Here is a 26,868-nt window from a genome sequence, read left to right on the forward strand (position 1 = left end):
ATCTTTAATTATCGCTACAAAGGACACAAGAGTTAGTCAACTTCACAATAACTTTTATTTACTGGGTCTCATTGTTGTATTTCAATCATAAATATATTTTATATTATTTCTTATATCATTTTAATATCATTAAATAGTTCAGCTTGATTATTTTCCTACAGGGAATGCACAGATGATTTTTGAAATCTACATAATATACAACAGGCAAATTATTCTATAGTCTTACTTGGTGGATCTGATTTAATGAGCTATGACAGGATGAAGGTGTTTTCTGTGCCCTGATAGAAGTGGAGCTTGCTACACTAAGGCCAACTCAGAAGAGCTTTCTCGGTTGTATCTTTCACACTCCTTAGGAAAGTCATGGGATTCGTACCCCCAGTCCCTCTGCTTTCCACATTTGAGGGCTCTTCCGACTTGTCGCCATCAGTGGGCTTCTTCTTCGAAGGTTTCATAATGTAAGTATCTACTATTGCGAGGTGGAACTTTCTCACAGAGACCAGACCATTCACACACTCGTTATAAGCTTTCGTCAAGTCTTCATTGTGTCTTGAAATGACAAACTCACGGACTGGGGGAGCTGACTCTAAGAAGAAAAGGAAGTTCCGGTGGGCTGGAGGCATGTACTCTCTCATTTCCTGGAGGAATTCTGCAGGAGATTCTACAGCAAAACAAAGACAGGTAAGGGGTTGGGGGAAGAAAGGCCTTCCTCGGCTAGGAAAGAAAGAGGGCAAGGTCTGGAAGGCTGGGTGATCATAGCCACCATAGGAGGCTTTGAAGCAAAGGCCAGGCTAAACAGCTTGCTCCTAGCAATGCCTGTTCCTTTAGACTCCTATTGGTCCTGAAGACAGAATAAGTAACAGTTTCCTAATACCACATTTTGCTTGGTTTTGCTTTGTTATCCTTCCTTGTCTCCCCTCCCCCCACGCCTCCGTGACTCCCTCGCTCTTCCTTTACTTGGTTTTACTGGACAGGATTTCAGGGTGGTAGCACACGATGCCTTTGAGTTTGCAACACTTCTGCCCGGGAGGATCCTTAACCTGCATTAAGATATAGTTCTGTTAGATGAAAAGAAAGGACACATGGCCATTCCCACCTACCTTTGCCAGCCTCGTGTTTTATTCCCAGAAGGACATCAAGACTCTGGAAGATGCTGCTCTGGCCTGCACTGCCCCCTGAAAACATTTTTGGGGTGTCCCAGACCCCCTCATACAGCAGACCTTCTGGCAGCTTGGAGCTGCATTTCCAGCTAGATGAAAAAGGAAAGAAAAATCATTTGGATTAGTTACCAGGTAGAAGATCTTATAGAAGAAGTGGCTCTTCCACCCACCCTGTCACTCAAGTTCATAAAAATAGTAACACAGTTCTGAGGGAGTTTTGACGTTCTTTCTGAGGGGAGCCTTGCTCCACTCTGGTTCAGACCATTCTCTCTGTTTGCTCGGAATCATTTTCCCACTCCCGTCCCAGGGCCTCCCTGGCCAAGAATCACCAGAGAGAAAAGCCTGTGCTTTTTTTCTCTACAACATGGGTGTGAGCAATACAAATTTTTATCTCAACACAAAGAATCCCGGAGGCCAGCTAATGGGATCTAGTCTGTTCTTTCTATGAGTTGAGAAAATAAAGTCAAGCCTCGGAATACATACCCAGACAGATATATGCGGAGAACGTGGAAAAACGTGTCTGGGTCCACAAAGTCTGTGAAAAGATGGGAGTAGGTACAAAGCAGCATCAGGCGTACTGCAGACAAGTGTCCGAACTTCAGTACAGACTCTAATAAAGGCATCAGGCAAACCCAGGAAGTCTCTATGGGCAGCGCAACTCTCTTCTGTCCCACTCACTACCTCTCCTGTACTTCCATATTGGGTCTGCAAAGGGACCAAGTAATATCACCTATACAGTACTGTCATCGAAATGAATCTGTCAGCACTGAATAGCATCACTCTGTGCTTACTGGCACAGCACATGCAGTGCTTGCAAAAACAAACCAGGGCTAGACATGGACCTCAGTGGTCATGTCCTTTCTTAGCATCTGAGCTCCATCATCACCCACAGCAGCACGGATAAACACTCACAAGCACACATGCACACACATACACACACACACACACACACACACACACACACACACACACACACACACACACACAGGAGCCCCCACGAGATCCTCTTATGAGTCTTCCTAAAGCTCACTAACATTTGAGTAGATGAGTTCTCTCCCACAACAAGCAACCACCAGCAGCTTCAAACTCACAAACAAAATCCCACTTGTTAAATTGAGGCAGGAAGGCAGATTTCCTTCCCAAATTACTCTTACACACTTCCTGGTTAGGTAGAGTTTCTAAGTCTGTTTTGAAACAGTTCATTTCTCTGTTATCCCCAGAGTGGATTTGTGAAGAAACAGAATTAAGTCAGACTAGAATCTAGGTTTTTCAACACTTGAAGTTGCCTTTGCCTTCCATGGGTTTCCTCATAGATTTTAGTATCAGGCAAGAAAGTTTCTCAGCGTTAACAAGACCCAGTTTGGAATTCTGGGTTCCTCGTTTGCCAGTAGTATAACCTTAAGTCATTTTTTTTTTTTTATTTTTACCTTAGGTTTTCTTTTCTGCAAATGGAAATAATTAGATGCACTACACAAAGAAGCCTAAAGATGCAGTGAGGTAGACAGACACCCAGCAGCAGGTACCTTGCCCTTCCTTTTCCTCGACAGCAACTCTTTGCATCAGACACCAGGCACCAATGGCTGTGAGCCCAGAATGTGAACTGCCAACAATACTCACCACGCATCCTCTTAAAAATTTCCTTGGCTTTCTCCAGACTGGTAGCTATGTCGTGCAGTGCCTTTTCCAATGCTTTCAGGTCTTGACGCTCTACTGCACTGGATACAGTGGGGATTGCCTTTAAAAATAAAGTTTAAAAATGAAGGAGAGAGAGAGAGAGAGAGAGAGAGAGAGAGAGAGAGAGAGAGAGAGAGAGAGGTGTTCTAGCAAGCATTAAACATAGGCACAAAATAAATTGTGACTTACTCAGAAAATCAAGTTTATGTTTCCATTTCTATTGCATGTACATGATGCAGGTGAATTTGTATGCACCGGTGGGTGCACACATATGTGCTTGTGCTCATGTGGAGGCCTGAACTTAACACCCAGAATCATTAATCCTTTGTTCTATAAGACAGAACCATTCACTGGCCAGGAGCTCACTGAATAGGCTGCCTGGCTGGCCAGAGAGTCCCAGGGAGCACCTCCCGAGTCCCAGGGAGCACCTCCGGGCCTTGCAAGTGAATGTCAATGTGCTCAGCTTTTCCGTCAGGAGACCAGACTGCAGGGCAAGCACTTCATCCACTAAGCCACCCCCCAGCAGGCTGCCATTCTCTTTCCAGTTAGAGCAACTGGATTTACATCACTGCAAACTAATGACAAATCCCTTTGAAGATTTTCATTTCTTGCTGAAATTTCAAATTTGATTCTAAATACATCACCCCTAGATTTTATATTTCAGGGTGATGTGCCAAAAAAAAAATGTCTTTTTTAGTAAAGCATGTATTGTCTCCAGTTATACGACCTGATGCTACCTTCAATCAGGGTAAAGTGAACCTTGCTATTGTGATTTACTTTCTACATAATTTTGTTTAGATGAATGGGGGAGAAAGAAACCCAGCTAAGAGGGAACAGACATACTTTGATTGCAGGAGAAGCTGCGATTTCCACCAATAGAGAGACGAGGAAGAAGCCCTTGTCGCAGTCCCCACCAGGAAATGAGAACAGAATGTCCATGTTCCTAAGAAAAGCAGTCACATTTGGCAAACAATGTAGGAAAACCAATACTGTATCTGTAGGGAAACATACTTTCCCAGTATATTTATTCGTACTTTTTGAATTCCCAAACAAACTGTGCCAGAGTGGTATATGCCCACCCTACTGTCTCTACTATATATTTGAAAACACTGAAAACCAAGTATATTGAATGCATTGTCTAAAGATCATATGCATGTAAGGCCATGCTCATACTTGGAATTTTATTCCAGAGCATAGGCCTAGAAACCTGATAACAGGTCTGTGTCCATTCATTGTACAGGTATGCATGTTATCACAAATACATTCTCAAAGCCCTGAGTTTATTTCTCTTTCAACTCTGTCCACACTTTACCCCCAACACACACACACACACACACACACACACACACACACACACACACACACACACTGGTTAGATTCTGTGTTTTTTTTTTTAAGATTTATTTACTTATTACATATAAGTACACTGTAGCTGTCTTTAGACACACCAGAAGTGGGTATCAGATCTCATTACGGATAGTTGTGAGCCACCATGTGGTTGCTGGGATTTGAACTCAAGACCTTCAGAAGAACAGTCCATGTTCTTAACCTCTGAGCCATCTCTCCAGCCCCGGTTTGTTTGTTTTTTTTTCTTTTCTACTGATGTTTTGGCATTGGTATAATGGTGGCTTTAGAATTTGAGTACTTATGAATTTTGAAGTGGTTTAGATTCCTGGGTTCTAAATCTGGCTATGCTACTGTATGTCCACTGTGAGACCCCGTGTCAGAAAGCTCACTGCTTAAAGGTACTGCTCAAACTCTTGGCCATCACCAACAGAGACCTGTGGAACCGTTCTCTTTGTGTTTTTCCTATCCCGCAGTTTTATTTGAGCTCCTCATGGTTTACGGTGGTGCTAGCTAGGAGGTCTCGAGCTCTGGTAATACTCCAGAAGCTCCGTGCCTCCGACACCTTCCTTCCCACCCCTGTGCCTTAGGGGACAAGCACTCTGTCTTCTGGATTCCCCTTTCAATATTCTGTTTGAACAGTGCTCATGATTTTATCTTTTATAAATTTATACCCATATTTTTAGCCTAACTTCATCTAGGTAAGATTACACTGGTGTCATATGTCTTAGTTCCTCAACTTTTTTTTTTTTTTAGGATTTATTTATTTTATGTATGTGAATACACTGTAGCTATCTTCAGACACACCAGAAGAGGGAATCGGATCCCATTATAGATGGTTGTGAGCCACCATGTGATTGTTAGGAATTGAATTCAGGACCTCTGGAAGAGCAGTCAGTGTTCTTAACTGCTGAGCTATCTCTCCAGCCCCAGTTCCCCAACTTTTAATAAAGTGTAGAATAGAGATCAAACATGGTAAGGGTTGGGTTAAAAGAGCAGACATAAGTCTATTGGGTGACATTGTTAAGTACATCTAGTCACAGAGGTCACTGGATCACACATGCATAGAGGCATCTACTCTTCGTATCTGTTCATATAAGTTTCAAACATGCAGATGCAAATAGCAGGGTGGCAAGAATCTACAGCTACAGTTTCTTACAGACATAGTCATATATTGGTCTTTTAAATAATTATTTCAATTACCTTCTTACTAAATCTAATCATTTGGAACATCCTGTAAGCCTACATTCACTCTGGATGAAACATAATTTTTATGTTAAAAAAAAAAAAACCAAATACTTACTCGTATGTCATGGGCCTTAGGAGAGCAGCCACAAAACAATGTGCCAATTGGGAAGAGAGAAAAAACAGTTATCAAATCAGGTGAATTTGAGAATTGGCTCGTATACTATGATCCATCAGTACTGAGACGTGGGTTTAATGAAGAAAAACATGGAATTTATATTTCTCAAGATTGCTTACCAGTGGGTCTCAACCTTCCTGATGCTGTGACCCTTTAACACAGTTCCTCATGTGATGGTGATCCCCCAACCATAAAATCATTTTTATTGCTACTTCATAACTGTAATTTTGCTACTGTTATCAAATCGTTGTATAAATATCAGATATGTAGGATATCTTATATGTGAACCCAATGGGGTCACAACCCACAGGTTGAAAAACACCGGCTTAAACATTGAGTAATCAAAGAGCACACACTCAGGGGCATCTGTTACTGTGAAGTTACCTTCTACAGCAAGACACTCCCATATGCAGACTTCATCTCATAGATACAAGCTGATAGCCACAGAGACTATTGTTAGCCTCTTGCATCTCACAGGGACAAGCTTAAAGCTACCAGGGCTGTTAGCCTCTTCTTGTTGTAGGTTCCATTACTAGCTGACTCCTGAGCAGGCTGTCCTGAAAGCTCACACGTTTCTGCTTCTCCCCCTGAGATGTGTGCCCTCTTGAATGTAACTTGCTCCCTGGAAATTAAGTTTGTGGACTCTTAAAAGTACTCGAATGAAAGGAAACCATACATTAAGAATTCCACATTCAATGCTTGTGCTGGCGAATGTTTGTTTACGAGACACAAGCTAGAGTTGTTTTTAGAAGAGGGGACATCATTAGAGAAGATGCCACCCTCAGACTGGCCTGTGGGCAAGCCGTACTTGGCTGATGATTGATGGGAGAGGGGCCAGCTCAGTGGAGGTGGTGCCCGTATTCCAATTGGCACATTCAGTTGTCTGAATAAGCCATAGAGAGAACAGAGAGCAAGCATGTAAGCAGGGTTCCCCCAAGGCTTCTGCTCCAGTTCCTGTTACTACGTTCCCTCTGAGTTACTGCTCTGGCTTTCCTGGATGACGAACTTACAACCAAGGTGAAATAAAACCCTTTCTTTCCCAAGTTGCTCTCAGTCTGGCTGTTCTATCACAGCAATAGAAACCATAGCGATGACAATGGCTTTTATTGATCTGAAATCCAATTTGCCAGGTGTTGTGGTGCACACTCAGCATCCTAGAGAGCAGGAGACTGATGCAGAGGACAGACAAGCTCAAGGTCACTTTGGGGTATGTGGTAAGATATTGTCAAAAGCCAGACAAATAAAACAAAACACAAACAAAATAGTAATAACCCTCCTCATATCCCAACTAACATTTTAATACAAACCAACTAAAAATTTAAAAACCATAATATATTATCGTTCTCTGTGGGCCTGATGTGGAGGGCACGTGTTTCATGGCGCACATGTAGAGGTCAGAGGGAAATTTTGTGGAGTCAATTCTTCACTTTTACTTGCGTCCAGGGGGTTAAACGTAGGTTGACAATGTTGTGCTGCAAGTTCGTTGGCCTGCTGAGCCACCTTGCTAGACCCTAACCCAATAACAACAATCGAGAGTGTATTTTCTGGGTGCAGAGGAAGGAATAGGATGAAAAGAAGCATGGAAGTATTTTCTGGAGTGACTGACACACTCCTGTTGCTAGCTTTGGGCGGTGGCTTTATGAAGTCTGCACACTCCAGAGTGCACACGAAGGCTCTCTGGATTTTCCCATATACGCCCAGGTGCTCCTCTCAAGCTCACGGGTAATACGTTCGTAGTTATAGACACAACGATCTATAACCAACAAACAAGCAAACCATAACCAACAACAGAAGCTGCGTTGCCAAAAGTTAAGGAATAAATTCGCCCAGCTAACAGCATCTGCTTTTTGCTCGGGGTCACATACCCATTGGGGTCCTTTTTCTTCCAGTTTGCCAGGACACAGTCTGCATAAGACAGAATAGGAGGCAGGCCCAACTTCTCTGAGAGCTCGCAGTAGGGAACAGCAATATTGCGGGGCAGCACCTAGTTGAAAACAAACTGGGTCATTTTTTTTAGCCACTAAAACATCCTATATTTTCTTCTCATCTCACTGTTCAAACTTGTTATGGAGCATAGACAGCACTTGGAAGCCCATATGTGTAATTTTTCTCTCCCTTGTTTCATAACATAATCCCGGCGGTGGTTCAACACTCCTGTTTGAGATGTTGGTTGTTCAGGGCATAGCTGGGCCCCCAGGTAGGAAAGAAAATAAGATAAGGAGACTTTAGGTTTTATTTTCAAATGACCCTGTGTTATTTTCACTCTGTCCTTTACCCATCTGTCCCACAGGACACCATGTTAGCTAGTGGCAGTGAGAAAGGAAAACTCAAGTTGTCTCTGGACTTGTAGGCTTTGCTAAGGACACTGGATGTGACTCACGTGAGAAATACAAGCAGAGTGCTGTCTCAGAGCACACAGAAACACTCATGTGTGTGTGTGTGTGTGTGTGAGAGAGAGAGAGAGAGAGAGAGAGAGGGAGGGAGAGAGAGAGAGAGAGAGAGAGAGAGAGAGAGCGTTGTATGTTTATTCTGTTTTCTGTAAACTTCACAATACTTGGCATTGGTGCCTTGTAGACCTGCTAACCTAGGACTTGGAAGGATGATACAAGAGAGTTAAGACTTCAAAGCCATCCCAGGATACAAGGTGAGTTCTGGATCCTGTGCTAATACGGATACCCCTGCCTCAATACGCAAAACAGCAGTTACTCACAAGCAGAATTGGATGCTAATAGATGAGTGTAACCAAGTTCAGGGTGCTCCCATGGTTACACAGATTGTCTTATTCCTCTCCGTACCCCAGGAGCTGGCTGACTGCATGGGTGGATTGTATGTGTGTCTCTGTCTTTAAACTGCATGTGGCAATAAAAGTATCTGAAGAAAGCATCAGTCACGCTTGTCACTATATGGCAAAAGGCACTGAGAAACCAATGCTATTCCTTTGTGACTTGAAATATGGAGATGTAGTCTTTGTGGATTTCATGTGATTCTGAGTGCCACCTAAATTTGTATGGTAACTATAAAACATTCACAGTGTTATGAAACTTAAAAAGCAGGGCATGTGTCTGCATCGAGCTATTAAATGCTTGTCTACTGTATGAAAGATATTTACAATGTAATTATGATAATTCAGTGAGGAAGTGCTCTATTTTCCTCCTGATGCAAATTTTAAAAATGGAAGCCCAGTGGAGCCTAACACACACAAGGCCTGAGGTTCAAACCGTAGTGCCTCCTTCCAGAAGCACCCACCGCCAGCATTACAAACGACAATGATAATACTACAGTTCTAGTATTTAACTTCTTATGGGTCTAGGGTTCAAACCCGGGACCTTCCGCGTGGCAGGCGTGCATTCCACCACCACCGAGTTACCTTCCGAGCCCAGACACTTGGCAAGCTGGAATCTGCATTCATGCTAATGAAAAGTCACCATGTGAGAAGTACCAGAAAGTCTCCAAACCTTTCGAACATCGTCATCCCCTCGGTTCCACACATACGCCATGGTGATGTACCCCAGGGCCAGGTGTGCCAGGCGCTGTAACCTGTGTCCTCTCAGTCCGTCCGTGCTCAGTGTGGGCAGCTGAGAAGAGACGGAGAGATGTGACTAACCTCAGCCCCGGTAGTGGATGCTGTAGGCCTTAAAGCCACGATTGAGATGTGGAGAAACCACACAGAAAGGCGATTGTACAGGTTTTCAAACCTTTTCAACTTCTTCTCGAAGCTGCCCGTTCTCAATCAGCACAGGCAGATTTCTAGCCACAAGGACCCAGGGGCTGTATGCGTCGGGCAGCTCCACCTGGGAGAGAAAATAAGATCCAATAAAACCATTTTGTTTGAATTGCTCACGGAGGTCACTTAGAGTAATTCAGGCTTCCCCATGGACGGTCTATCTTGTCTCCAGCTCCATTTGGGCCCCCAACAAACATGGTCTAGAAGGACCAGTCCAGGCTCTGGCAGGAGCCAAAATTCAGCCAACAATTCTACCGAAGCCTTTCTCGCTTCTCCGTCTTACACCAGGCTCCTCTCTGTGGAGCCCAGGGATTACGGTTTTCATTATTTTCTGTTACTTATTTTCTTATTTTCTGTTACTTTCTTTCTTCTCAGGTATTTTTTGAGTGGGAAAAAGAATGAGATGGCTTTAAGGTTGTCAGCAAATTAGGAACTCAGACCCATGCCTATATTTCTTATGGCCCAAGAAGTAGTCTTTCTGTCACTTATTTTAAAAGTCCAAATGCTACTTTGTGAATAATTCATTTGTAACTCAAACTAGCATTTCCAACATTCAGAATTAAGGCTGTACTGTGCTTCTAATATATTTCTTGAAGGGCCTAGGATATTACTGGTCACTTAATACCATTTCCACCCTAACGGTAGCTTTAAGGGGTGTTGCTATAACTTGTGCAGTTTGAGGTAGAACAGCAGAACTAGGATAGATTCTGTGTATGTGTGTGTGTGCACATGTGTGTGCATGTTTGTGGGTGCACGCACATGTATGCATGTGTGTGGATGTTTGTTCATGTGTGTATGTGTGTGAGTGTATGTATATACATGCATGTGAATGTGTATGTGTGTGTGGGTGTGCATGTGTGTGTGTGTGTTTATGGGTATGTACACATGTGTGCATGTGTGTGGATGTTTGTTCATGTGTGTATGTGTGTGAGTGTATGAGTATGTGTGTATATGCATGTACACCTGTGTGTAGGCCAGAGGACAACTTTAGACATGTCCCTCACCTTACTTTTGAGACTAGGACTCTCACTGCTCTGGAGCCCACCCATGAGGTTAGCCTGGTTGGCCAGCAAATCCTAAGGATCCACTGGTATTTTGAGTGTACACGACCTAATCCTGGCTTTGGCTTTTTAAAATGTGACTTCTTGGTATTGGATTAATATTCTCTTACATGCATAACACTGACTGAGCCATCTTTCTAACTTGTAGCCATTTTTTCCCTATCACAATTTTAGACAGACTTATTCTTACCATAAATCTTAGCAACTTTAACAGATATGTATATGTATGTGTATATATTAGAGAATGGTCACCTTGTCACGTAAAAGAGACACTCAATGGGTCTTGGGCTCCTCTGACACATAGTGTGCATGTGCTTTGGGGATTTTAAGTAAGGTACAAGTTGCGTGAACATAGGCACCCCAATACTGGGAGCATGGGTCTAGGACCTAGGGTGCTGCAGGAGGGAGTGCCGGGCAGTGGTGGCACACGCCTTTAACCCCAGCACTTGGGAGGCAGAGGCAGGAGGATTTCTGAGTTCGAGGCCAGCCTGGTCTACCTGGTCTACGGAGTGAGTTCCAGGACAGCCAGGACTATACAGAGAAACCCTGTCTCGAAAAACCAAAACCAAAAAAAAAAAAAGAAAGAAAGAAAGAAAGAAAGAAAGAAAGAAAGAAAGAAAGAAAGAAAGAAAGAAAAAAGCGAAGCTATTGATGCCGGAGGGGACTGCTATATAGGTGGTGTCTACTTCCTCTACCATACGTAACTTCAGCCCCACCCCAAATGAAAAAGAAATCCAAATAAAGGTATCTCCTGAATCTCATATTTACTATCACATGACACAAATAAATACTACATAGATGCAGGCAATGTCCCCAGATGAACTCCAGAACTTGGAACCACACCCAGTGCTGTCCTAATGTCCCACCCCTAGGGCTGCTTCCTGTTAGAGCAGTGTTTCTCAACCTGTGGGTCGTGACCCCTTTGAGGCTGCATTCTTTTTGGGACTACCTAAGACCATCGGAAAACACAGATACTTACATTACAATTCAAAACAGTAGCAAAATTACAGTTGTGACGTAGCAACGAAAATAATTTTACCGTCCGGGGTCATCACAACATGAGGAACTTTAGAAAAGGTTTCAGCATTAAGAAGGTTGAGAACTGCAGCGCTAAACCCTGAGGTGGTCAGTTCCACATTCGTGACCGGATACACGAAAACCTCAAAACCAGGCACGCCAGGGCACCCAAAGATGCAGGCGCCAGGACACTTGTAGCAAGGATATCAGGCTTGGTGCCCAAAGACGGGAGAGCCTGAGGCTGCATGCTAAACTGTAGTCCCGCCCCAAGCAGCAAGCCACTGGATTGGATGGGAGCTGCGCAGGATGCTCCTCGTGAGCACTGCGGGGTGCATGCTTCAGATCGCTCCCGGCTGGGCGAGCTGATACAGGCTCGCTGCTACCCTTAATTCTGCAGTGTACCCGTGCCTCGCCTTCCCGGGAACTGCCTTGGTTTTCCATATCTGATCCCAGTCTCTAGCCCACTGCCCCTAGATCTGTGCCTTCCTGGCTCCATGGCTCTTTGCGTCTGGGTCCTAGAGTCACCCGAGCTCAAAACGTGCGACTGACTACTTACTCTGTTCGGGTCTTAGTGAGACTAGGTGAGCATGGGGCACCTCTAAACGAGTATTTTGCTTCTTTGCTATTTTCCGTAAGTGTTGATAATGAAGATGTGAATGATAAATTGGTATGCGTGGCGTTTTTGCAGTCCAATTTAATGACATAATTTTTGTTTGTTCAGTGCGTTCTCAGCTTTTGTTTTATTTAAGACTGTCTGGCCTTGAATTTGAGGCTATGCCCCTGCCTCTGACTCCTGGGTGATGGAACTATAGTTGTTTCCCACTGTACCTGGTTGAGACACGAGGCATTTCCCCCACATGCACCGCACTTGGATTCCAAAACTTGCACAAAAGCACAATCAAGGTTGTTCATACCTTCCTTTGGATTATGCTTGGCAAACCACAAGCATTATTAGTATGAAACAAAAGTTGCTTGATCTATCATCTCATATACTGAAATCAGTGAGGAGCACAGATCGATCCATTTGATAAGGTTCAGAAGAGAAATGTTTCTATGGCTCTGGGCATTTGAATGTTGCTGTTTCAGGACACCGTGCTGGAAAAGTCATTGTGACAAACTGGCTTCCCTTCTATGAGCCCGTTTCCTTCACGAAACTAAAAAGACTTCTCATGTGCCCCTTCCCTCACCACTTCACATTTCCAGGTTAAGAAAGTAAGGGCTGGATTTTGAGGAAGAAGAAGAAGAAGAAACACTGAAGAGCAGCCAGGCTCCCTTTTTGTAAGTGGGCTCTGAATTTGACATCACTCATTCGCTTAAGAGAACCTGAGACAGAGCTGCTTACTTAGAAATTCATCTGTCGAGATAAATAATGAGGACAAAGCAGATTTTCACTTTTCTTACCAGTGGATGTGGTAGAGCAAAGCCCACATCTTCATCTATGTGGTGGTCTTCAAGGATCCTTCTAGAACCTTCTGTAGGAGATATTTTACTGAGTGCCATTGCTGTCTACTCCACTGACCCCCCACTTGGCCACTGAAGGAATGTCCCAGCATCTCTTATAGGGTTTAGCCAAACCCCACAGCTGACACGTAATACTCGGGGAGAAGTGGCTTCCACCTGGGACAGTTTCATTTTCTGTTTTATGTATTTGCAATTTGATAAACAACCAAACCACAAAGGATCTCTCTTCGTCATATGAAGAAACTAAACATTTGTGTTTCTTATCAGATTTATCCCATAAGGACATCAACTGTTGGCTCTGATGGCCTCAGCTTCCCAGTGCCAATTATGGTGACCGAGTGCACACTCAGGCCTCGGCCCTGGAAACCACCCCATCAGTGGTTTGGGTGGCCACCTGTTACCCCAGCAGGAGGATTGGGTGTTCAAGCCACAAAGTGCCCAACTCACATGACAAGAACCATGAGGACAGGTGACCAGGAGAATGCATTTTGCTTTAGAAAACGTTCAGAGTTTGGGTTTAAAATAAAGACAGCCGAACTAGCAATAGCTGTCCGTTATTGGCTTTCACACGAGGGAACTTATGTCCTGTTTTAAATGTCAGTGTTTTGTCTCTCCAGCTCTGAAACACAACCTGGGACACACAGGAGAGTCAGCCTCAGAAGTAGCACAGAGGGGGATCATCACCAGACCCTTCCCCCTAGTTTTCTTCCCTAGGTTCTTGTCTGTGCTAAGGCTAATGGAGGGTTCACTTCTTCACATGATTTGTAAGCCATATCTTGGAAGGTGGTCCACCTTTCCTACTCTATCTGGCTGCCAGGGACCGACTCCTGACAAGCTCTCAGCCCTGCCCACCTGGAGATTCTCTAATGTGTTCAAAAGTAAAGAGCAGCGTCAAATAACTAAAAACATTCCTTGCAATACAAAATTGAGACTCTGGTAAAGGTGTACAGAGAACTCCTAAGTTTATGTCCACTTTGATGAAATGGATTTTGGGTTTGTTGTTGTTTTGTTTTGTATGGGTTTTTAATTAATTAATTAATTAATTAATTAATTTTAAGAAAGTGCCTCGCCAATTTGTAAAACACATGAAACTGAAGAAGAACGAAGACCAAAGTGTGGACACTTTGCCCCTTCTTAGAATTGGAAACAATCACCCATAAAAGGAGTTACAGAGACAAAGTTTGGAGGTGAGACAAAAGGATGGACCATCTAGAGACTGCCATATCCAGGGATCCATCCCATAATTAGTCTCCAAACGATGACACCATTGCATACACTAGCAAGCATTTGCTGAAAGGACCCTGATATAGCTGTCTCTTGTGAGACTAGGCCGGGGCCTAGCAAACACATAAGTGGATGCTCACAGTCAGCTATTGGATGGATCACAGGGCTCCCAATGGATGAGCTAGAGAAAGTATCCAAGGAGCTAAAGAGATCTGCAACCCTGTAGGTGCAACAACATTATGAACTAACCAGTACCCCGGAGCTCTTGACTTTAGCTGCATATGTATCAAAAGATGGCCTAGTCAGCCATCACTGGAAAGAGAGGCCCATTGGACAGGCAAACTTTATATGCCCCAGTACAGGGGAACGCCAGGGCCAAAAAGTGGTAATGGGTGGGTAGGGGAGTGGGGGGGAGGGTGTGGGGGACTGTTGGGATAGCATTGGAAATGTAATTGAGGAAAATACGTAATAAAATATATATATTTTTATATATATATAAAAGAAAGTGTCTCGCTCTGTAGAGCCATGACTTGTTCTTGTGAAATACCGAACCAAACCAGAAACCACATCATCCCTTTTGATGACCAGAAAGGGTTAAAAAAATCGTATAGCACATTAAAAGACAATGTGCAGGCTTATCAAACAGACCATTAGCTCTTGAAGCAAATTAATGAACCATGGCTCTGGAACAGGTCTAGAGCAGCTCTGACATTGTTAGTTTATGATGGCTTTTCTTTGAACAGTCAGGTTTCCAAGAATATGTGCTCCTTATAAAAAACAATGGCAGGGAAAATCGAAACCAAAAATAACCCAGCAGAGAGGGTGCAATGAGTCAAGCCTTTGTAAACTGAGTGACAGATGGGGCTGATTGATTTGGAACCAAGTGAAAAGTGGGGCCGTAAAGTTTTATTGTATCCTCAAAGGATGACATAGGGCAAGGCATGTACATGGGGTCCTGTCTTTTCTACTAGAAAGCAAAGATTCTAACACAACAAAGACAAGTGAAAAATGTGCTCTTTCTAAACACGGGAAAGAAGTTCTAGAAGATTCTGACTTGGGTAAAATCTCAGGAGCAGCTCCAAAGAGCCATGTTCGTAAAGCCAGTTGCAGCCTGCTTACCCAGGTGCCTCCAGACCACCTATGATGTCACACATACATGCTTTAGATACTTCGTCCTGTTTTACGTCACATCCTCCAAGACCTGCCCCTTTTCGTACATCTGAAACTACAGTCTTCCTATCCTGTCTTCTTGGTTTCTGAAACTACGTTGTTCTCAGCGCTTTGCCTGCTGAGTGTTGCTGATACCTGGTTCCTGGAGAACATCTCAATCCCGTGCTCTCGTACACGGTCCCCTTCTTGCTCTTGACCTCTTCCCCGTGACCTCATCGTGAGCTAGAAAGCTTTCTCTGTCTTGCACAGCTCAGGGCCCTGCCCTGGCAACAGTAGTGACCACAGTCAAAAATGGATCTTCCCACATCAATTAACACAGTCAAAGCAATCCTTTACACTACAGTGCCCTTCCGAGGCTGACCTTAACCTAGATAATCCCTTGGGAGTGTGCTTGGAAGCTTGGCTCCTAGGTGACTCCAGACTCTGTCCAGTTGGCAGTTAGGAGGGGAGTGAGTTTAGAAACTAATGTAATTTTTGGCAGAATGTCTGGTATCCCCCAGGCTTTTACCACCAAGCTCAGAAACCTTGGGAAACAGCACAGTGATAAAGCATCCACCTTAGAGGGGGAGAAATTCTACTCATAATTAGTTATGAGCCAAACTGTGTTAGATTTTAGCAGTTCTAAAGATTTTGTGACAACACGAACAACACATATCCTGGTAGAAACCAAGACAGATATCATTTTTCCCTTCCAATCTTTCCTCTTAAAAAAAAATAGTCAAGCCGACTTTGGCAGGAAATGCTTATAATTGCAACACTTGGGAGACTGAGGCAGGAGGGTGGCAAATTCGAGGATAACCTGAATTACACTGTAAGACTGTTTCAAAAGAAAATTTGGAAAAAAAAAGTTAATTCATTTCTTCGCTGCTGTTTTTCTTAGTTCTTTCATTAAACCTGGAAAGACCAGCAATTGTTCTGCATGGTCTGTAACTTCGAGGCAGCAGGCTGCTTACAAAGTGTTCAAACACAACCCCTGACCTGCTACCATGGGTCACAGGACATCATTGCTGGCCAAGTCGCAGGACACCAATGCTGGCCATAAGCACGCCTTGCTCTGCCCACAAATCAGTCTGTGGTTCGTGGAGAAATGATGTGATTTCGGTATGAGATGGATCCCATGAACTTCTTAGTGTGGTCAAGAAAGGGCCCCTGGTTACACTGGCACTAGTCTTAATTCCAGAGCTGGGGAGGCTGGGAGAATGGGGGATCGATGAAAGTTCAAGGCCAGCCTCGGCAACATGATTTATTCTTGGTGCTGGGTGTCTAATTTCTGGTTCTCCCATTTGTGTTGCGAATGTCTTATTCACAAAGTATTCTCCCTAGGCCTCAAGCAAGTGAAGTTTTAGACCTTGTTTTGTATTTTGTGTGTCCTCGATGCACAGGGTCATATGAAATTCGATGGCAGAGAATATGAAGAATCACTGGGGACCACTAAGTTGAGGGACTACATTCATAACACTGGCATGAAACTGTAGAATTGAAGCCATGCTCGGTCCGTGTCTAGATACTTGGCCATGCCAACAAACAGATATAAGGACATATGCTTTTATTTTTGTTTGAAACAGTGTTCTAGCCAAGGTTAGCCTTGCACTCTCTATGTAGCAAAAGATGACCTTAAAAGGTGCTCAGGGGCTGGGAGCAGGGGAGAGAAAAATGACAGGCACGTTCACACAACTGCACAGCATTGTTCCAAGAAACATAAACAAAATTCTGAGTAGAATGGATAACTTGGAAAATGTTAAATAAGAAGAAGGAGGAGGAGGAGAAGAAGGAGAAGGAGGAAAAGGAGGAGGAGGAGGAGGAGGAGGAGGAGGAGGAGGAGGAGGAGAAGGAAGAGGAGAAGAAGAAGAGGAGGAGGAGGAGGAGGAGGAGAAGAAGAGGAGAAGAAGGAAGAGAAGGAGAAGAAGAAGAGGAGGAGGAGGAGGAGGAGAAGGAGGAGAAGAAGGAGGAGGAGGAGGAGGAGGAGAAGAAGAGGAGAAGAAGAAGAAGAGGAAGAAGAAGAAGGAGGAGGAGGAGGAGAAGAAGAAGAGGAGGAGGAGGAGGAGAAGGAGGAGGAGGAGGAGGAGGAGGGTAAAACAGTTGGAAAGGTTATATGGCCTGTGGACAGCACTCACACGCTCCCCCTGGTGCCTCTGAAGTTCCCTAAGGTTCACAGGCTCCCTAATTGCCCTGTGCTATGAAGCCAGGTCCATCTGAGTTCTGGCGACCTGGATTTGGTGTTCACAGATCCTAAGTTTTTCTCTTTGCCAAAGTCTTGTTAGCAGAAATTCTGCAGAAAGTTTTTGTTTACCATGTGATGCTCTTTATTATTGGGGGCAGGGGTGGGTGGGCATAATGATCTTCGTTTCCTGGAAGAATTTTTGTTGAATTGGTATCAACTTCCCCTTTGATGTTGGTTAGAACTTATCTTTGATGCTATTTGGGTCTACAGCAATCTTTCTGGAAATGTTTCGAAATGACCGTATTTCATTATTGAGTAGACGTCTACTGATGCCACTCACTTGTTCTGACTTGGGTTTGGTAGTTGAGGTTGGGTGGGGCTTTCCATTCTATGTGAGATCCCATGTTGCCCGTAATGTAACCGACACCGTTGCCCTGTGCACTTGTCTACATGCCCTCCCCCTCCCCCTTCTCTCGCTGCTCTTGTGGCTGCCTTCTCTTTCCCTTGTTCTAGAAGATCCCACTAAAGAGTTATTATCTTTGGACCCATGGCCACCTTTGGACTTAACCCATGCCCTTTCTCTCTTCCTATAGTACAAACTCTAATTGGTTTTCACTCCCAACTCTTCCCCCAACTTTGTCCCTCTTAAAAACATTAAACTGTTCCGGCCTGGATCTGTGGATCTAGGATTTTGCAGTAGGGAGGACTTGGGATGTTGCCACCAGCCACCCTGACCCACTCCATGTCACCTGCCATCCACGGCCTTGGAAGAGACACATAAGAGCCTCACTCGTGCATATATCAGTTTTATTTTCCAAAAGTCTGAGATTTAAAGTGTATCCACCGGTAACAGAGCGGTTAGAACACACACTTCCTCCTTGGGTCCATCAACTGCTAGCTTCCTTGGCCGATTTCTGGTGCAATGAATGGCTGGAACAAAGAGGAAAGGAAAGATTCACAACTGGGTCAGGAGCCAGGCCTGATGCTGGGTTCCCACCTAACACAAACATGAAAAATTAACCCCTGACCAACCAGCTTAATTCTAGGGAACTGTCCAAGAAGTGCAAAAGAGAGAGAGAGAACATGTACGTTTTTATCTAGTTATTTATTAGAATCTACATTTTGGGCAAACAGATTATGGCCAAGAGACAACAAGGACACATTTCTTTTTCTACGTTTGAATCTTTTCTTTTCTTTCTTTCTTCCTTTTGTTTGTTTGAAAGACTGGTGGATTTTATGAAGCTGCAACTTCTTGTTTCTGCCTCCATCTAAATCCTGGGGTTATAAGTGTGAACGTCCTGGTCTGCTCAGTTTAACTTTTACTTTCTTAGGGGTAAAGTCGTGGTTTAAGGAAACTAAGTGATGTGTGCGTGTGCCTGTGTATGTGTATGCGTGTGTGTGTGTGTGTGTGTGTGTGTGTGTGTGTGTGTATGTGTGTGTATGTGTGTGTGTATGTGTGTGTGTGTATGTGGGTGCATGTGTGTGTGTATGTGTGTGTATGCGCGCGTGTGTGTGTATGTGTGTGTGTATGCGTGTGTGTATGTATGTGTGTGTGTATGCGTGTGTGTATGTATGTGTGTGTGTGTATGTGTGTGTATGTGTGTGTATTAATATAGAGTCCACAAGTGAGAAGAGCACTGATCCTCCACCTGTGGGTCACGCCCCCTTCACAGGGGTTGCTTAAGACCATCAGAAAACACAGATATTTACACTACAATTCATGAAAGTAGCAAAAATTACATTTATGAAGTAGCAACAAAAATAATTTTATGATTAGGGATTACCACAACAAGAGGGACTGTACTCAAAGGGCCACAGCATTAGGAAGGTTGAGGAACAGAGGTTAGCAAGGAAAGAACTTCCATTCAGTAGCTCAGGTTGGAAGTTTGAGTTCCGACGACAGTTTCGAGTTTTCAATTGCTCCTTTCCAGAGAACGAGTTTTGCTGTGATCGTGACCAAAGTATAGGGTTGACTGTCTTCGCTGCTCTTGGGTGACAGTTGAGCTGTGTCCATCAGTTGCTTTGCTCTGTGCAGCTAGCACCGCTGTGTGTGTGTGAACAGCAGCTCCTGCCTCGCCAGAAGCCCATCAAATCAAGAAAAGACTCAGCGATGCCAGCATCGGGGACATGGAAACACTGACGTGGCACTTTGCAGCACCGGGGCGGCTCGCATGTAAAAAGCAAAGGAGCAGAAAGCAAGCTTACCAAGGGGCAGAGTCAACTGAGGTCCTCGGGTCCTGCTGCTAGGAAGGTGCAATGCGGGAGGGGCTTGAGCGTGGGTGTGGTGCGTGCTGTGGGGCTGTCCACCTTAAAACCGGGACCGTGGCCGTGGTTCAGTGAGCAACGTACTTGTAGTGCAAGCATGGGGAGGTGAGCCGAGCCCTCAGCAGCCACATAAGAATGCCCATATGTATGGTAGGAGCACCTGACATCTCAGTACTGGGATCTGTAGCCAGGAAGATCACTAGCATAGAGTGGCCAGCCGGTCTAAGTAAGTCACAAGAACCAGGTTCTATAAGAAACCCTGTCTGAGAAAATAAGACAGAGAATACTAGAAGGTACTTGATACAGACCTCAGCCTACACACACACACACACACACACACACACACACACACACACACACACACACATCACATATCATACACACACACACACATATATATACATACACAAACTCACACTCATACACACTCACTCAAAGTCACACACACACACACTCACACAAACTCAAACACAGACACACATACTCACTCTCACACAAACACACACTCACATAGTAACTCTCTCATAAACACGTGCATGCACACTCACAGAGACGCTCACACACACTCACACGCACAAACACAACAAACACACACTCACACACGTATACTCACTCTCTCACACACACTCACACACAGGTGCAAGCGCGCTCACACAGACTCACACACACAATCACGTGCACTGTGCTGTCTGGTTTTATGTCAACTTGACACAAGCTAATGGGGATGTCAATTGAGAAAATGCTCCCACCAAATTAGCTTCTGGACAAGCCCGTGATATATTTTCTAGATTAGTGATTGATGGTGCAGGGCCCAGTCCGCGGCCTCTGCTTCAGTTCCTGCCTCCAGGTTCCTGCCCTGCCCTCCCTCCATGATGCACTGTGATATGGAACTGTTAGCAAAAGCAAATCCTTCCTTCCCAAGTTGCCTATAGTGAAGTTGTTTTATCATAGCAATAGGAACATGCATACACACAAAAACAGAAACACACAGGCACATACACAGATACACACACATACATGAATACTCTCGTATACATATTTAATAATAGAATTAAACATTTCAACTTTGTACTTTGTAACTTCGCTGCATAAATTGTCCATCCACACTTTGTGTATGCAATATCTGCATACAAAAAATTAAAATATAGTATTTCTTAGCCTTGAGATGAAAGGATGGACCATGTAGAGACCGCCATATCCAGGGATCCACCCCATAATCAGCATCCAAACGCTGACACCATTGCATACACTAGCAAGATTTTATCGAAAGGACCCAGATGTAGCTGTCTCTTGTGAGACTATGCCGGGGCCTAGCAAACACAGAAGTGGATGCTCACAGTCAGCTAATGGATGGATCACAGGACTCCCAATGGAGGAGCTAGAGAATGTACCCAAGGAGCTAAAGGGATCTGCAACCCTATAGGTGGAACAACATTATGAACTAACCAGTACTCCGGAACTCTTGACTCTAGCTGCATATGTATCAAAAGATGGCCTAGTCGGCCATCACTGGAAAGAGAGGCCCATTGGACACGCAGACTTTATATGCCCCAGTACAGGGGAACGCCAGGGCCAAAAAGGGGGAGTGGGTGGGTAGGGGAGTGGGGGTGGGTGGGTATGGGGGACTTTTGGTATAGCATTGGAAATGTAAATGAGCTAAATACCTAATAAAAAATGGAAAAAAAATATAGTATTTCTTAGCCTTAAATAGAAACCAAAAGAGAAGCTTTGCTATCAAGGAATGGGACTCTGCCAGGCTAAGCCATAAATAAAGGTGCTTGGTTCTTTTTGTTACAATAAATGTACAGTGCCATCTTGTGGCCAATTCAAACAGTGCAATTGGACATTTTAAGTTGCTGAAGCTGATCAACAAAAGATGTAGGAAGGGTGATTTCACTGTGAACTACTGGACTAGTACTCAGGGGACTACTATGTGGCCAGGAACATCATGGATGTGTAGGATGTGCATTCCATGATGTGTGGCACCTTCATAGGGCTCTTCAGATCAACACATCTAACCCCCGGGTCGGAGAGGGGCGAGTCACAGGGGACTGGTTGCTCCAGCACCATATGCGGTTCCAGAGAGGGCCCGGGCAGGATTTTCTGCGGCACGTGAAAGAGTGGCAACGGAACCAACTGGTGGCTTTGGGAAAAACAGCCTCAAAAGGCAACACGTGCTATGACCCCAAACACTTTCCCCATAACTTGCCACCAACAGCTCCCCTAAATGCACAAGGGACACCTGGATTTCTGCAAACAGCGAGGAAGGCATCCAGGTCACTTAGCTTTTACGGGGCACAGTATTACTCCCTTCTGTGTTGGACTCTCGGGGAGCGAAGTCTAAAGTACGAACTGGATTCTGAGCTCATGTGGAGAGGGCCATCTCCCCTGTCTAATTTTTTAAAAAAGGATTTATTTTTATTAGTTTTTAAGTGCATGTGTGTATGCATGCATATGTGTGTGTTGTGCATATGTATGTATATGCATGTGTCTGTGTGTGTTTAGGTATGAGTACCTGAGTGCAGATGTCCACAGAAGCCAGAAACATCAAGTTCTCCAGAGTGGGAGTTACTGGCAGTTGTGAGCTACATGATATAGGTTGTCAGACTTTAATTTTGTCCTCTGTAACCACTAACCCATATCTCTAGCCTTGCTTTCTAACCTTTTGTCAGAACGGCCTGAAACCTTCTCTGAAGCAGCTTCCGCAACTTGCCAGCCTGTAGCCACTCTGACTCCAAATAGTCTTTTTCTCTCTACATCTGGGAAAAAGAAGGAACCCCACAGAGTGTTCTACATGAAGTTTGGGCTGAAAAGGATAGACCAGTATGCAATTACAATCAACCAGAGACCCTGCTGCTAAATGCTATGTTTGCCCTTTAGGCCAAGCAACAATTTCCGTTGCTGCCAAATTAATACAAACCACAAAAGAAGTCGTTCAGGGTTTCTGCTCACACTTCCTGTATCAGGATAGCTAAGACCCTAACTCAGTGCCCCTTTCTGCCAGTGGATTAATGGTTCAGGAAACACTCTCTTCTTGCTGAGTTTTCTCCCAATGCAACACTCACTTGCTATGATGTCATCACCCCATGCTTCTCCATGCAGAGGGAGAATACCCCAGGGTATAGCTGCCTGACCAGGGCTTGACAGACCAGCCCCTGCGTGGTCTCACAAGAAGTGCACTGGAAGTGTACAAATGTTCCGTTTTCTGCTGGGTCTCATCTTAGTGAGGATGCTGGGAATCAAGAGAGTCAGACCTACTGCTTTATCTGTCCCCCACACTACAGAAGCAAAGTCGATAGTTGGTCTGCACTTGTGCCATGGAGAACATAACACAGTCAAGGGGTTCGGGCTGTGCTACAGCGGGTACCTCATTTATTTGTCCTAGAAATGATCCTCAATCCACGGCCATTTCATTGGGTTAGGTTTCCACAGTGATCTCAATGCCTTAAGATAAGCATGGTACTGAGATGGATAGAATCCAACTGTCACTGGCTGCCTTCAGGTAACGCTGGGAAGGCCATCTCTTTCTCTTTATACCAGCAGTTCTCAACCTGGGGGGTCATGACCCCTTTCACAGGGATCCCATATTAGATATCCTGTGTATCGGGTATTTACATTATGATTCATAAACAGGTAGCAAAATTACAGTTATGAAGTAGCAACAAAAATAATTTTATGGCTGGGGCTCACCACAACATGAGGAACTGTGTTAAAGGGTCACCGCATTTAGGAAGGTTGAGGACCACAGCTCTACACAAAACAACGTTTGAAAAGAAGAGACTGTACACCTCTCCCTATTGCTATAAGAGAAGGAGCATGAAGCCAACGCAGACTAATGCACACTCAGTGTTATGATTCTCAGTGTGGGGAGGATGTGTTTATGATGCAATCAGATATTTGACGTGGATGTATGGTGTGCTTGCCCTATTCCTGTCAGTTCTGACCACTCGACATGAGACATACCCAGGCCCGTTTTCCTTGGCGAAACGATTCTGAACCCACAAGTTATCGGACCCACAAGTCTATTCTGCATCCGAGTCAAACACCGTTGGCTTTAGATTAACTCGTTTATGGTTTATTGACTTAGGTGTCACTAGAATTTGAACCAAGCATATAAAAAGGCAGCCCAGGGGGGAAAAGTATGAGACAGTCATCTAGGGCAGGTATGCAGGAGGAAGAGACGATGCTCAAACGGCACGTGCCGGATGCAGCTGATCTGGGTTCTGAGGAAAATTCAACCATGGAGGAGAATGAGTCTGATAAAGATGGTCATGTTAGGATGGGCCAGAAAAATGACAAGATCTTGTAAAAATGTACAAGATGTACAGATATACAAGGTAAATACATTGATTCTATCACATTCTTGTCTTGCATCTATTGACAATATTTCCCCTAGCCTGTACAAGTATATTGATTGATTGAGGGTTGATTTTTGAGATCAGCCAATATTTTCACTCACTAGCTATGTAGTAAAGGGTGTGGCTTCCCTCCTCTCCATCTCTTCCATGTCCCTATTCTGGACAGCTGCTGAGGTTGATGGCTTTCCCACTCTGCTGTTCTCAAAAGCTAATAAAATTACTTTCTGAAACTATTTCTTAATTATTTTTTCCCACCGAGAATTTGTGAAAGCCAAGAGTCACTTTAGGGAGAGCAGGAAACGGAAAACTATGCTGGCCTGGGAAATAGCAACGTTTAAGCTGTGCATATGGGTGCTGACATGTTCACCTATGACAACTGCCGTGTTTGCACAGGCTGTGCTTGAGGCTTTAAATATTCTTATGTGCAGAAACCGCAAGTTTTCAGATCCTTCTGTTCTACTTTCCCTTTTACATTTGCCATCAGCATGGCTGAAGGCACCTGGTGACAACCATGCCCCAGCCGGCACGCTAAGCACAGTTGCAATTTCCTTAGCCAAGCATGGCGTTGAGATCTCCCGGTGGGCCTGAAACATGTACACTTAGGTCTTTCATTTTTATTGATCCTAAAGTCATATATATAAGTCATATATATATTCAGTGTTGTGGAAAACATAATTGAGATCTAGGCTTATGGTTTCGGGGAATTTCAGTCCGCTGTGGTAGAGAAGGCATGGCAGCCGGAATTGCTTGGTCCATGCTGGCAGGGGCACAGAGAGGTGGGGTGCACCGTGAGGGCTGAGCGGCAAGTGCCAAGTGAACTGGGTGGGAAGGGAAGCAAGGCTGGGTTATCACTTCCAAGGCCAGGAGTCACCTCTGAACAGCTCCACGACCTATTAGACTGCACCAAGAGCTGACACACATAAGGAAAATGAATATATTTCTATAAGGAAAAAAGCACTTTCTCCTCTGCTAATTAACTATGCAGAGGCTCTGAGTACGTTATTTGCAGGATAAACAATCCTCTCAATAGCATCCAACATCAAGCATTCCTTTTGAGTCTGTTTTTCCTTTTTCTTCATAAAGAATTCTTCCTTCCTTCCTTCCTTCCTTCCTTCCTTTCTTCCTTCCTTCCTTCCTTCCTTCCTTCCTTCCTTCCTTCCTTCCTTCCTTCCTTCCTGCCTTTCTCCCTCCCTCCCTCCAGCCTCTCTCTCTCTCTCTTTCTTTCTTTCTTTCTTTCTTTCTTTCTTTCTTTCTTTCTTTCTTTCTTTCTTTCTTCCTTCCTTCCTTCCTTCCTTCCTTTCTTTCTTTCTTTCTTTCTTTCTTTCTTTCTTTCTTTCTTTCTTTCTTTCTTTCTCCTCCTCCTTCTCCTCCTCTTCCTTCTCCTTCTTCCCCTTCTCCTCCTCCTCCTCCTCCTCTTCCTTCTCCTTCTTCCCCTTCTTCTTTTCTCCTCCTCCTCTTCTTTCTCCTTCTCCCCCTTCTTCTTGCCCCTCCTCTTCCTCCTCCTTCTTTTTCTTGCTCTTCTTCTCTTCTAGTACGACCCACTTCTACATAAGCAATGTAGATATAACATGTGTACAACTGAAAATATCTTAATAAAATGGATCACTAATACCTTCCAAAGGGAAACACACTTCAATGTTGAAACCATATGTGTAATTCTTAGAGACTAATTGCCCCTACCAAAATACAAGTTAAAACATAACCCTCCTTGTGAAGCATTAAGAAGAGGAGCAAGGCAGAACCTTTGAAAGGTGGTTAGGTTGTGAATGAACCAAGCCTCTCACAGCTTCATGAACTAGCAAGCTGCTAGGCTGTCCTGAGAACTGGTCTTTTATGAAAGTCAGCTTGGTGGGTCTCGTGGATGCACCTCTCACTTTGCCATATCTGTTTTTTTTTTTTCTTCAGAGAATAACCCCATCAAAAAGGACCTAACCTGATGCAGCCTCTCAAACATTAACCTCCCAGTTTCCAGAACCATGTGTGGATCCAGCTCTCATTCTTTATACACTATAAGTACTATGGTACTAAGTTATTATGGAGGAAAGTCATCAATAAAAGATCAGAAACTGCAGCTGACCTCCCATTGAGAAATTTTCACAAGTGTGGAGATCCCTACAGCTCATTGTCATTTGCCATATGTGGTATTCAAACGTACTCTAGTTATAAGAATATGGCGGAAAAGTAAAAATGGCGACAGGGAGTGGACTAGCAGTTAGTGATTTCATCCTTTAGAACATCATAGAGAAAGCTAGTTTACTGGGAAAACAAGGCAGCAGCCTTGACAGCAACTGGTGTCTGTAGTGCGATACCATGGACTATTGGGGCATGTGTGTCTCTATTTGGGTGCCCTTTTACAGTCAGGGTAAGTCTCTTTGTATGCATGTATAATGTGCAAACGAGTATGTTTAAAATTGGCCTGTGGCAGTTCTGGGAGGACAGCTTGAATGGCTGGGTCATCTGGGTCATCTAATGTGGGCAGTTTGGCCAAAGGGCACAGCCAGTGGACACCAGGCTAACAGCTTTGTGGTGTCAGGTTACAGTGTTCCTTACTCCAGCAGTTTAGGAACCCTGGAATGTACTTGTGAAGACTCCCTTATGCCTTCTTTATCTGGCCTCTTCTTTAACTGATGGCCTTCCCTCCACAGTTAAAATAGCAGCAAAAGTGTTTCACTTGGGCAATCAGTTTCTTACCGTCTGTGAGTGAAATGTCCAGAGAGAAGCACAAGCCAGAAAAGCATGCGTGAATATGGGGAACAGCGTGTAATTTCAGGAAAAGATCCAGGGCACCCAAGTGCAGAGAAGAGAATGGTAGGATGTTAAGAGGCCGTAAGTATGAGTTTACAAAGCTACTGAAGGCGCAAGTCCGTTAACCCAGTGAGCTAACACCAG

General features: G+C 44.3%; 2 protein-coding genes and 1 long non-coding RNA gene across 5 annotated transcripts in view; 1 reads left to right on the forward strand and 2 right to left on the reverse strand.

Annotated features, from left to right (window-relative positions):
- Positions 1-33: 33 nt before the first annotated feature.
- Ido1 (indoleamine 2,3-dioxygenase 1) lies at positions 34-12,853 on the reverse strand. 2 transcript variants are annotated; one of them, NM_008324.2, is made up of 10 exons: positions 12,742-12,853; positions 9,234-9,329; positions 8,994-9,113; positions 7,404-7,522; positions 5,479-5,493; positions 3,675-3,774; positions 2,775-2,892; positions 1,641-1,692; positions 1,098-1,246; positions 34-658 (listed from the first exon to the last, which is right to left on the reverse strand). In NM_008324.2, the coding sequence occupies exons 1-10, from the start codon at positions 12,838-12,840 to the stop codon at positions 303-305; spliced, it is 1,224 nt and encodes a 407-aa protein (NP_032350.1). In that variant the 5' UTR covers positions 12,841-12,853; the 3' UTR covers positions 34-302. The 2 variants fall into 2 exon arrangements, with proteins under 2 accessions (NP_032350.1, NP_001280619.1); NM_001293690.1 differs by lacking the exon at positions 12,742-12,853 and adding an exon at positions 11,303-11,567.
- Positions 11,512-13,345, forward strand: Gm51565. The gene is made up of 2 exons (XR_003947523.1): positions 11,512-11,921; positions 12,544-13,345. It is a non-coding gene; the product is annotated as a predicted gene, 51565 (long non-coding RNA).
- Positions 13,346-18,146: 4,801 nt separating this feature from the next.
- Positions 18,147-26,868, reverse strand: part of Adam18 (a disintegrin and metallopeptidase domain 18) — a 72,510-nt gene continuing 63,788 nt past the window's right edge. For both annotated transcript variants that reach the window (NR_136908.1, NM_010084.2), the window contains exon 20: positions 18,147-18,286. The gene's annotated coding sequence lies outside the window, so the exon portion shown is untranslated. The remainder of the gene's footprint in view (positions 18,287-26,868) is intronic.

Source organism: Mus musculus, chromosome 8 (assembly GCF_000001635.26).
Source record: "Mus musculus strain C57BL/6J chromosome 8, GRCm38.p6 C57BL/6J".
Classification (NCBI taxonomy): Eukaryota; Metazoa; Chordata; class Mammalia; order Rodentia; family Muridae; genus Mus; species Mus musculus.